Source organism: Carcharodon carcharias, chromosome 12 (genome assembly GCF_017639515.1).
Source record: "Carcharodon carcharias isolate sCarCar2 chromosome 12, sCarCar2.pri, whole genome shotgun sequence".
NCBI lineage: Eukaryota > Metazoa > Chordata > Chondrichthyes > Lamniformes > Lamnidae > Carcharodon > Carcharodon carcharias.
The window spans coordinates 83,128,937-83,141,477 of NC_054478.1; the positions used below are offsets into that span (position 1 = coordinate 83,128,937).

General features: G+C 46.8%; 1 protein-coding gene across 6 annotated transcripts in view; it reads right to left on the bottom strand.

Annotated features, from left to right (window-relative positions):
• The window catches only part of atf2 (activating transcription factor 2), a 196,332-nt gene that overhangs the window by 110,386 nt on the left and 73,405 nt on the right, over positions 1-12,541 (bottom strand). For all 6 annotated transcript variants that reach the window (XM_041201497.1, XM_041201502.1, XM_041201501.1 and 3 more), the window contains one exon: positions 519-637. In XM_041201497.1, coding sequence (XP_041057431.1) covers positions 519-637 — 119 coding nt within the window. The remainder of the gene's footprint in view (positions 1-518; positions 638-12,541) is intronic.

Genomic DNA, 12,541 nt, shown 5'->3' on the forward strand with positions numbered 1-12,541 from the left:
TAAGGGTAATAATTAGTGAATCTGTATGCAGAAATGTAATCCTTTAGTTCAGTTACAATCTATATTTTGATTAGAATGTAGCTATCACAAGTGAAGAAATGCTTATCTTTAGTAAAAACACCAATGAATTGCAGATTCCTTAATATTTTTCCAATTATAGCATCTTTCATAATATTTAATCCCCTCTCCCCCAACACAGTTCCATCCATTCATTTCAAAAATTATAAAGCTCAAAGGTATTTTTAGTAACTTCAAAAATGGCAAATGCATTGTATATAGCTTCAAGGACAAACAATAAACACACTCAGATTTAAACCGAGATTGTTGCTTCAGCATAACATACACACTATAAAAAGGTCACAAAACATCTGTTCTCCAAGGTGCATTCTCCAATAAGCAAGCAACTGTGTAAAAATTATAAGGAGACATCTTCTGAAAATTCAGTTGAATTGTACCAATTGTAGCTGCAAAATCATGTTTCAACATTAAGGAAGCCTGGACACGAATAAATAATTCACCTTTTTGATGTCATCTTCTGAAGCCTTCTTAAATTCATTTTCAAATGGACTTGCCAGCTCATTAAATAATCCTACCTCTTCACAATTCTTAAGGAAACGAGTTGGAGTTGGAGTTTGGTCTGAATGAATTCAAAACAGTAAAAAACATTATGGCATTTTTAGATTAAACTTTGTAAACTCCAATAACTTGCAAAATAACTATTTCAAGGACTCATCAATTTAATCTTTGTGTAAATCTGTCCATTTGACTTTAAACACAGGCATGAAGAATAAATAAAAAAGCAGAATTAAAAAGCAGGGCCTCAAGGGTAATAATCTCTGGATTATTGCCCAAACCATGTACCAGCTGGCAGAAGAGCAGGCAGATCAGGAGAATTAACATGTGATTAAAGTGCTGGTGTGGAAAAGAGGGGTTCCATTTTATGGGACATTGGCACCATTTTGGAACAGGAAGGTGGTGTGCTGAGGGGATAGGCTCCATCCTAAACTGGGATGGGACCCGTGTTCTGGCAGAAAGGGTAAATAGGGAGTTGGGAAAGGCTTTAAGCTCGTAAAATGTGAGTGGATCTACAAGAAGCATAAGCAGCCTAAATGTAAACAGAACAGGGGAAAAGAGCATAGGAAAGAATAAAGAAGGACACTGTTGAGGGAATAAACAATAACAGAACAGGGTCTAAAAAGATGGTTAAACATAAAGTGAGTGGAAATCCTATTAAAGGAATGTTAAAGAGCCAGGTTTTCCCATCCCAACATGGGCCAACTTGCATTGGGTGGGCTTTAAAAATGGCAGCCAGCCCACATTCTTGTCAATTTTGAAGGGCGCAGTCTAAGGGTGCAGGTCATGAGCCAGCATTCAGCAGTCCCGACATTGCCGGCTCCATTGTGGGAGAGGGCATTTCAGACCCCCCAAGAATTTTCATGGAATTGGGCCAGTGTCTGAAGGCTACGCAGTTCACACCAGCTCAGAGGTTTCATGAACCATGAGGAAGCCCTGTCTCGAGTGAGGAACCTTTTGACAGGTAAGTTCAAACAGTGTTGCCAAATTCAAATATCATAATGAGATGCTGTATGATGAGTTATATATGCTTTTAATGCAGCGATTGACCAGCCATGTGAAAGTGGGAAAGTCTTTGGTTGCATTAAAGTACATTGTTCACTTGATAGTGTTCTTCTGCATTAAACAGTATTGAAGTTCAGATTTGACTGTGTCAGTTGTCCCTTGTGCTTTACTGTTTTCATTGAATGACAGTTCAGACATCTGTTCCACTATTTCAAAGCTTGAACAGATGGCTGAGCTTTTTGAAGGACTTCAAATGCCTTAATGTAATCAACTTTGGAGGTTTTATTTATACAGCTGTGCAATGGAATCTCTTTATGAATGATTGGCTGAGCTCCAAACCAACTAATGGATTTAGCTTAGTTGGGGTTGTTTACACAGCTGTCAAAGGACCAGAGTTTCCTCGTTTCAACGTTTTTGTGAGCTCCTAAGAAAATAATATTTTTTGAAGTGATTTTTGAACGACTGTTTGTTTATTTTGCAATTTTCATGAGCATCTCAAAAATGTCCCAATGCTACTTTAGGGCTCACATGTTCTGTACATAGTGGATACTGGGTCAGTGGCTGGGTGGGGGTGAAGGGCTATGGGGGGACTGGGAGGATGGGGTGGGAGGATATCTGGTGGGTATGAGAATGCATAAGGGGTGAGGGGGCATGGGTGTGGGAGGGGGTTGAGGAATAAAGGCGGAGTTTATACTCATTTGCAAAACTGGGCCCATGCTATTGAAGGCAGGCCTTCTAACCCGCTCACTTCAGCATCCACCCACATCCGTTTCTACCTCGTGCCTGAGTTGGGAAATGACAGCCCTGACTCCCGCCCGTCCTACCACCCTACCATGAAAATAGCGTGGGTGGGAATTGCTGGGCAGGAGGTAGGATCATGACATCAGGAAATCTCCTGACTTCTGTTTCCTACCTCAAAGGGGAAAATCTGGACAAATATGTCCGTACAGCAATGCTGAGTGTCTGAAATAAAACAGGGGAGCTGGGGCATTGGAAAATAACAGGCATAGAAGGGATTACTGAGGCATGGCTACAGAAGAGTCAGGATGGGAATTAAACGTTGCAGGGTATAACATATTTTTAAAGAGAGAAGGAAATAAGGGGTTAAAGTAGCTGTACTTATTTGGGATAACATAATAGGTATAGAAAAAGGGATACCAGAAAGACAAAAATAGAATCAATATGGACAGAGATAAAAGATAATAAAGGATCCATTACACTAATGCAGGTAGTCTATAGGTCACTTAATAGTGGAAGGGAGGTAGAGGAAGAAACACACAGCCAAATTAGGGAATTGAGTAAAATACATAGAATAATAATCATGAGGGATTTCACCTACCCTGATATTAATTGGACAGAAGAGGTAAATAAAGGGGATAAATGTATGGAGTTCGTACAGTGTGAACAGGACTCCTTTCTAATCCAACATGTAAAATGCCTAACAAGGGAAGATTTGCTATTGAATCTAGTAATGCAGAATGAACCAGAGCAGCAAAGAAAAATAAAAGGGCACAAGTAGGCAATAGTGACCATAGTACACTACACTTTTAAGATAATGTTGGAGAAAGATATTAGTATGACAAAAAACAAATTAATAGATTGGAGAAAAAGTGATTTTGAGAATGAGAATAGAACTTGGGGAAATGAAATGGGCAACGATACTGGTAGATAATGAGGCAGAACAACAATGGGGAACATTTAAAATAGTGTTGAACAGGGTGAAGAAAAATATGTTCTGTTAAAAGGAAAGAACAAGCTAAACACTAGTGAGACTCCATTGATGAATAAAGACATAAAGGAACAATTGAGGGTTAGAAAAGAGGCATTCATTCAGTACATAGACAGCAAAGGAGAGCAGGATAAGAGCTAATATGAAGAGATTAGGAGAGAAGTCAAAAAATAATTTGGAAGGCAAAGAGGAACTATGAAATTAAAATATCAAGGAATATAAAACAAAATATTTTACAGGCACATAAATAAAAAAGGAAGGCTGTGTTTGTAATAGGATGATTAAGGGATAGACAGAGTGATGCCACAGAAACGATAGAGAGATAGGAGAGACGACAGAAATATTAAATAATTATTCCACTTGGATATTACAAGGGAGATAGGACAGGTAAACATGACATTGAATGATGAGATGAGAAATGAGTTAAGTGCATTTTCAATTAAAAGAAGGGGCTGTATTGAATAAACTAAACAAACTTAAAGAGGATAAAGCCCCTGGTCCGGATGGATTGCACCACGTATTTTAAAAGAATCTAGAAAGAGATAGCAGAGGCATTACTACTAACACTTAACATTTATTGGAAAAAAATTGCAATGCCAGAGAAGTGATGGATAGCTAATGTGATTCCTACATTTAAGAAGCAGGACAGAACATGTGCAGGGAATATAGACTAGTCAGCTTAACATCAGTCGCAGGAAAAATAATGGAATCAATATTAAAGGAGAGAATAGAAAAACATCTGGGAGGCAATCTTGTAGATGCAATGGGGTCTCACCTGCCGAGTGGAAAGTCAGCAAGAGACTTGTGTCACTTCGTATGCCTGCTGAACCACAAGCCAATCAGGCAGCTGAGAGGCCACCAGCGAGCCTTGCCCCAGGATCAAGACCCTGGGGGCAGAGGTCCTGCCTACCGTTAGCTGCTGCTAGGAGGCCAGCAGTTCTTTTGTTCAGCAGTGTCACCAGGGAGGCAGTGGCTGCTGAACGAAAGCCACCTGAGGCCCAAGAATGTGAAACAACTCAGGCCTGAGTTAAGTAATGGTGGGAGATGCTTTCAGGATGGGGGTCTGAGGACTGTAGGGGTCTGGCAGCAGGGGCATGTGGGTGGCTCCCAGTGGCCCCCCCTCCATTCCAGATCAGGCACCTTTGAAGCATAGACTTCCCTGCAAAAAATGACAGGCAGCCGGCACAGGTTTACTTGTCGTGCTCCCTGCATGGTGATAGGCCCGTCCACAGCTGGGTTAATATGATGGCAGTGGGATGAGACCCTTAACTGGTCATTAAGTGTCCATTTAAGGGCCGATCATGGGCCTTATTGTCCCAGACGTAATTGTGGTGGAAGCAGGAGGGCGGCTCACCCTCCTGCCTGATTAAATGCCCCCTCCGCCTCCAAACATGCCACTAGAGAGGGCGGAAGAATCCACCCCTGGGAATAAGAAAATAATAATGAATCATCAGCATGGGTTTCAAAAAGGAAAATCTCACTTGACCAGACTTACTGAAGTTTTTGAGGAGATAACAGAGAGTAGACAATGGTAATGCAATTCATGTTATTACGATCGGGATGGGAGGAATGTATAGTTTGACTCGCTCCACTACTCCATAGATCGCACCATTAGTTTAAAACTTTGATTCACTCACCAAAGTAGCCAATTGTTTACCTTTGCTACTGTTACCCAGATTGAAAGAGGCTTTAACCAGGCCTCTTTCAACAAACTTATTAGTTTATTACAAAACTAGTCTTGTCAAATAGAATGAAATATACACACACACAAATAAAAATAGAGGAATTCTGCTACAGGTTAAAAGTCAATCGTTCAAGGGCAAAGGAGTCCTTGAAATGGTGCCCAGTCGGTCTCCCGGTGCTGATCTGCAAAACGTTTAATGACTCTTGCACTGCTTTTCAGGCGGGCTCAAGGAACAATGACCTAGCCAGTGATGCCCACATCCCATGAATGAATAAAAATAAACACCTGGATGTACTCAGTTCCAGCACATAGAACAACTTAGAAGTAGCTTATATTCACTTCCAGCTGTGGACTGGCCCTGGACTGCAAAAAGGCTGCTATCTTCCTTCACAAGCAGTCGGTTCTTCTTTTCAAAGCAAAACCAAAACCAACTTTTAAACGCAGCTCCAGGCATTTTATTTCCAGAGCCATAAACTACCATGTGATCCCTTTTGTACACAGTCCACCTAGTCAAGAGATTTCCAGCTTCTTTAAACTGCTTAATTACCTTTTATTGTAAATGGATGTCTTTTCCAAGAAAAGCAATCAGAATTCTGGCATTAACCCTTTAAGGAAGTGTCTTTTAAAACACATTGGCCAGAATTTTCTAGTTGGCATGCGAGAGCAGGCCCCACACGTGTATAATGACGCACGGTGATGTCAGGCGAGCGTCCGGACATCACTGCGCGCCATTGCGATATTTGGGGGGGGGTGGGTGAACGATGTGCTCTGATGTGCACCCACCATTAACTAATCACCCACTTAAGGCCCTTGAGGCAGCAATTGTCTGATATTTTTCAGGGCCCTTGCGATCTTCAAGACGTTGCGGGCAGGCGGGTAGGAGACATTTGTATAAACCTCATCCATATAAACCTCATCCACAGGCAGGATAAGAGGGGAGTGGGGTCGCAAGTCATGTTTGTCAAATATTTAATTGTGGAAGTTACTGCTCCTTGCCTGTGGGAGCAGGAATACTTCAAAACTCTTCACAGCTGCTTGGAGTAACAACCTTCAGGTCAGGACTCTACAGTAAAGATCATTTCTGGGGCCTACAAGTTTCAGGAAGCCCTCCCTTAGCCTGGGAATGGGAGCTGTGCTCTCCACTAGAGGCGCCTCCTCTGGGGAAGAAGGGAGGACTAGAAGGGGGAGGAGGCCAGGAGTGCACATTCAGCCTCCAGGGGAGCCACCTTTGGGAGAAGAGGCGCAGGCACAAGGGGTGCAGGGCAAACAGGAAGTCCAAGGCAGGAGGGGCCGCAGAAGACGCCACTATGCTGCTGCCAGGGTTTACAGGCGGCGAAGTACTACCTCAATAGTCTGAGGCGCAGTGCTGAAGGAGGCTCCGTCTCTCAAGGGAGATAGTCAGCTCCATCTGTCAGATGATAGGCCCTGAGATCTGCGCCAACTGTGTGCGTGGGCACCCCATGCCAGTGGCAGTGAAGCTCACGGCTGCCCTCAACTTCTATGCCTCTGGCTTTTTCCAGGGGTCAGTGGGTGATCTTTGCGGAGTGTCCCAGTCAGCTGTCCACACTTGTGTCAAGCAGGTGACAGACGCTCTGTTCAGGCGTTGCATTGACTTTCATCCACTACTGCTGGGACGAGGCCAGCCAGGCACAGCGAGCCAGAGGCTTTGCAGCGATTGCTGGCTTCCCCCGTGTCCTGAGCGCAATCGACTGCACACGTGTGGCCATCAAGGCGCCAGTGGGTGAGCCAAGTACCTTCGTCAACAGGAAGGGCTTCCACTCCTTGAATGTGCAGATAGTGTGTGATCACAAGATGCAGATTCTGAAAGTCTGTACAAGGCACCCAGGCAGCTCCCACGACGCCTACATCCTCAGACAATCCCAGGTGCTGAGGCTCTGCAGTACTCCAGCCTGGCGGAAAGGATGGCTGCTGGGTGACAAGGGCTATCCCTTCAAAAAGTGGCCTCTCCACCATCCAAGAACAGAGGCTGAGCAGCGGTACAATAGGAGACACGCCTCCACAAGGACTGTGGTAGAGAGAATCATCTGTCTTCTCAAGATGCGCTTCCGATGCACAGACCGTTCAGGGGGCGCACTCCAATACCCCACAGATCGTGTGTCGCTGATGGTGGTTGCATGCTGCACTCTCCACAATCTGGTGCTGGAAAGGAGGGGACACAGTGGAGGAAGAAGATGAAGATGCAGTCGATCCAGATGCACACGATGAGTCCAGCAGTGAGTCCGAGGATGAGTACGCCCAGGAGAGCGCTAAGGGGGTAGACACTGATCCGCGCATACTCCAGGGAGGCAGCGACACCTGGGAGGCTTTGATCCAAAGAACCTTCAGCTAGCACACCACAGATGGACCTCCAACACAAGCCAGGGCTGCAGGCTCCATGCTCGATAGCTGAGTGCAAAATCTGCCTGGAAAGGAACATTAAGTAAGGGCCTTGTCAATAAAGCTCAATGTCACACAACTCACTCATAACAAAAAGAGAATTGCCTGGAAAAACTCAGCAGGTCTGGCAGCGTCGGCGGAGAAGAAAAGAGTTGACGTTTCGAGTCCTCATGACCCTTCAACAGAACTGATCTTTCTTTACAAGGAGGGAAATATAAGCTGGTTTAAGGTGGCGGCGGTGGTGGTGGGGGGGGGGGGGGGGGGGGGGGTGCGCGGTGTTAGGATAGGAGCAGATCATCAAAAGATGTCACAGACAAAAGAACACAGAGGTGTTGAAGTTGGTGATATTATCTAAGCGAATGTGCTAATTAAGAATGGATGGTAGGGCACTCAAGGTATAGCTCTAGTGGGGGTGGGGGGGCATAAAAGATTAAAAAATAACAGAAATAGGTGGGAAAAGAAAAATCTATATAAATTATTGGAAAAGAAAAAAAAACAAAAGGAAGGGGGAAGAAACAGAAAGGGGGTGGGGATGGAGGAGGGAGCTCACGACCTAAATTTGTTGAATTCAATAATCAGTCCAGAAGGCTATAAAGTGCCTAGTCGGAAGATGAGGTGCTGTTCCTCCAGTTTGCATTGGGCTTCACTGGAACAATGCAGCAGGCCAAGGACAGACATGTGGGCAAGAGAGCAGGGTAGAGTGTTAAAATGGCAAGCGACAGGGAGGTTTGGGTCATTCTTGCGGACAAACTGCAGGTGTTCTGCAAAGCGGTCGCCCAGTTTACGTTTAGTCTCTCCAATGTAGAGGAGACCGCATTGGGAGCAATGAATACAGTAGACTAAGTTGGGGGAAGTGCAAGTGAAATGCTGCTTCACTTGAAAGGAGTGTTTGGGCCCTTGGACAGTGAGGAGAGAGGAAGTGAAGGGGCAGGTGTTACATCTTTTGCGTGGGCATGGGGAGGTGCCAAAGGTGGAAGTTGAGGAGTAGGGGGTGATGGAGGACTGGACCAGGGTGTCCCAGAGGGAACGATCCCTACGGAATGCCGATAGGGGGGGTGAAGGGAAGATGTGTTTGGTGGTGGCATCATGCTGGAGTTGGCGGAAATGGCGGAGGATGATCCTTTGAACGCGGAGATGGTAGGGGGTTGTCTGTGACATCTTTTGATCATCTGCTCCTATCCTAACACCACACCCGCACACCCCCCACACTTCTCCTCCCCCCCACCCCCAACCTTAAACTAGCTTATATTTCCCACTCCTTGTAAAGAAAGATCAGTTCTGTTAAAGGGTCATGAGAACTCGAAACGTCAACTCTTTTCTTCTCCGCCGATGCTGCCAGACCTGCTGAGTTTTTCCAGGTAATTCTGTTTTTGTTTTGGATTTCCAGCATCTGCAGTTTTTTGTTTTTATCACTCATAACATCGTGGGTAATCGTCCAGCTGCAGAAGAAAGGGGTCACTCTGAGCCATGCTTACATATCAAAATTTAATGATTTAACAAAATGAAGTTCAGGAAAAAAAAATTAAAAGGTGTTGCACATCACACCAAGTGGTCATGAACTAATAATGGGGCAACATAAAAGCACCAGTGAGAAACCCGTGGTGTGCCTAAGGTGCCTTAAGTTTATGCTTACAGGTGCTACGTCTAAGTCCTCCCCCCTTGCTGGCACTGGCATCTGAGACAGCCTGCTCACTGTGCTAAAAACAAAAAAACTGCGGATGCTGGAAATCCAAAACAAAAACAGAATTACCTGGAAAAACTCAGCAGGTCTGGCAGCATCGGCGGAGAAGAAAAGAGTTGACGTTTCGAGTCCTCATGACCCTTCGACAGAACTTGAGTGAGTCACTCAAGTTCTGTCGAAGAGTCATGAGGACTCGAAACGTCAACTCTTTTCTTCTCCGCCGATGCTGCCAGACCTGCTGAGTTTTTCCAGGTAATTCTGCTCACTGTGCTGTCCTGTTGGCCTCAATGGCCTTGACGGGCTTCCTCTGGCCCTTGGAGCCTTTGATGGCCCCACCTGGGAGTGAACCAGGCAGTTCCACAGCTGGCATCTCCCCAGTCACTGCAGCCTCATTGGATGCCATAATCATTGGCAGAGGGGCGGAGGAGCTGCTTCCCTCATCCGGAGCGCCCCGAGAGGAGCCCGCAGAGACAACAGGCAGCTGCTGCGCTGTTGAGAAGTCGCTTTGGACCTCCCTGCTCACCATAGATGGATGGGCACCAAGCTGGGATACTTGCTGCCCAAACCATCTCCCACACTGGCACTGACCAGCTGAGGTCAATGCCACTGTGAGGGCTTGCAGGTACAAGCACAACCCCAGGAGGCCCTGATTGTTTTCCTGGAGGACCCTCTCCATGAGTGTCGCCACTCTCTCCATGGCGGAAGCATGGCGCTCGGCCATGAGGCTCATTGCATCGATGATGCTCTGCGTAGACTCCTCCAGCACGGGCACGATGCCACGCATTGCCTCATGTATCTCTGCCAGATCCTCCCGCATACCCTGCTGCATTTCCAGCATTTGCTGCCTCAAGAGCGACTCCAGAGGCAAATCATCAGCCACTGACCGAGCATGTGCCTGGTCCCCTGCAGTCCTCTGACTGCCGGCGCAATGGGCACTCTTTGTCTCCACCCGCACCTCAAGCGAGTGTGAAGTGCTCTCACCGCTGTGCCCCAGGACACTAGCCGATGATCTAGTTCCCACCAAGGTGCTAGTATCTGCACTGGTGCCTGCCTGGCAGAGATGGTATGACGCTGGTGAGTCAAAATGTTCAGGGCCCTCAGGTATGAGAGGTGACCCCTCTGACTCCTCCGCCCAGCCCTGCTCCGGCAATGCTGAAAGGAAGAACAAGGACATTTGATCAGTTAAAGTGGAGAAAATGTCAATATGCATGCCTGTCCCCCGGATCATTATACGCTCATCAATGGTCAACCCATGTTACAAACTTCAATCGCTGAGCATTCAACAGTGCCATGGTTGCTAGGACACACATTGTGACCTTAGTGATCGGCAAATGTACCTCTCCATGGTGGACCTGGGCACATGGCGCCTCTCCAGATCCATGGCCTCCTGCTCAAATCGAGTCGCGATGGCCAACTGGGCCATCCGTATCCGCTCAGCGGAAATGTGTGCAGTCTTCTCCTGAGAAGGAAAGAAGAACACTGATTAGTCCTGCCTGTACCTGGATTCCCATCGCATCCCTGCCAACCCAACCAAAGTGGACATTGCAGGGCTCCAGTGCTTTATTGCACCGCAGCTGTCGCACACTCACACAAAGAAGCTAGGGCTGACCCCCCCACCCTTTGCCCAAAAGCTGCCTCCATCACATTTGGCACCACAGGGTCTAACCTTGCAGAGAAAGGAGGCACGAGCACGTGGAACACAAAGGCCAGCAGATAGATTGGTGCCCCACCACCCAGAAGCTCCACTCCCAGCATATTTGACATGCTTCGCAGTTCCAGCACTATGCCTAGATGCAGATCCTTGAGTTTGCCCCTGAATCCACACTCTGGGTGTCAGTGATACACATGCTGCGGGTGCACTACCCTTGCAGGGTGAACTGGGCTGGCCCACCTAGCAAGGGAAACATGTCGTGAAGGATTCAATGCAGTAACTGTACTCAGAGTTGTTTGAGGGGGAAGGGACGTGCCTTGGGGGGGAAAAGGCTGACGGCTGCATTAAGTGACCTCTGCCAACATGGTACTCTCCCTTCCCCAGCGCAGGAGGTTGTTGAATCTCTTGCAGCACTGGACCCATGTGCGTCGCACTGCACCATGGGAGCTCACTGTCTCAGTCCACTCCTTCCAGACATGTTTGGTGAGGTGGGTGCCTCCCAGCCCTCGGAAGCAGGACCTCCCGCCGTGCTGCCACCTCCTCCAGGAGGGCAACTAGGCACTCATCTGAAAACCAAGGGGCACATTGTCCCACTGCCCTGCCCTCAGGCCTGGCCTGCTCCGCTGGCCTCCCCTCCAGACTGGCATGCTCATCAGAAGCCCTCTGGTGAGCCCTTCTACTTGCCATTGTGAGCAGCCTTTCCAAGGCTGCCAGTGCTTCATTTAAACAGGCCTCCAGGTCTCCATTGGACCCAGCGGTCATTGCACTCCTGCCGCCGCCTGCCCACTCCCGCTATCCTCGGGAGTCGTGCGCTACGCTGGGTGGGCCTTAATTGGCCGGCCCACATAAAATGGCAGCACAGGCCCTATCGTGGGCGGCGATCGGGTCCGCGTCCACTCCCACTCGGCCCGCCCGACATGGGGAAAATTCTCCAACTTCTTCCAGGATGTTCTTAGTCCTTGAAAAATTAACCATTTTCTGTGATTAAAGCAATTATCACAATGTCATTTATCTGGATTTTCAAAAGGCCTTCGATAAGGTGCCCATATAGGACAAACGAGTAAGGTTAGAGAATGTGGGGTTAGGGAACAAGTGGCAGAATAGATTGCTTGCTATCTTCAAGATAGAAAGCAGACAGTGGGAGTAAAGGGTAGTTATTTCACAATGGCAGAAGGCGAGAAGTGGTGTAACACAAAGGTCAGTGCTGGAACCACTTTTGTTCACAATTTACATTAATGATTTGGACTTTGGAATCAAAAACACAATTTCTAAATTTGCGGGTGACACCAAATTGGGGCCGAAGGGTAGAAGTCAATACTGAGGGGGACAGAAAAAAATTACAGAAGGACATTATTAACCTTACAGAATGGGCAAATAATTGGCAAATGGAGTTCAGCACAGAGAAACGTGAAGTAGTACATTTTGGTATGAAGAATAGGGGGGTCACTTATTTCTTTAAAGGCTCAAATTTAGGTGGGAAGAGTAACCAAGCGATTTGAGTGCAAACACAACAATCACTAAATATTGCTTTACAGGTTAGCAAGGCCATAAAAAAGGCAACTAAGTACTGGGCTTTATTTCTAAAGGGATTGAATTGAAAAGTAGGAACATTATGCTCAACCTGTATGGCGGCCACACTTAAGACTACTGCATGCAGTTCTGGTCACCATATTATAAAAAGAATATAGTAGCCCTGGTGAGGGTGCAGAGGAAGTTTACAAAGATGATATTAGAAATGTAGGGGTTTACATATCAGGGAAGGAGTGACAGGCTGGGTCCCTTCTCTATTCAAAAAAGGCTGCTGAGGGGTGACTTAAGGTA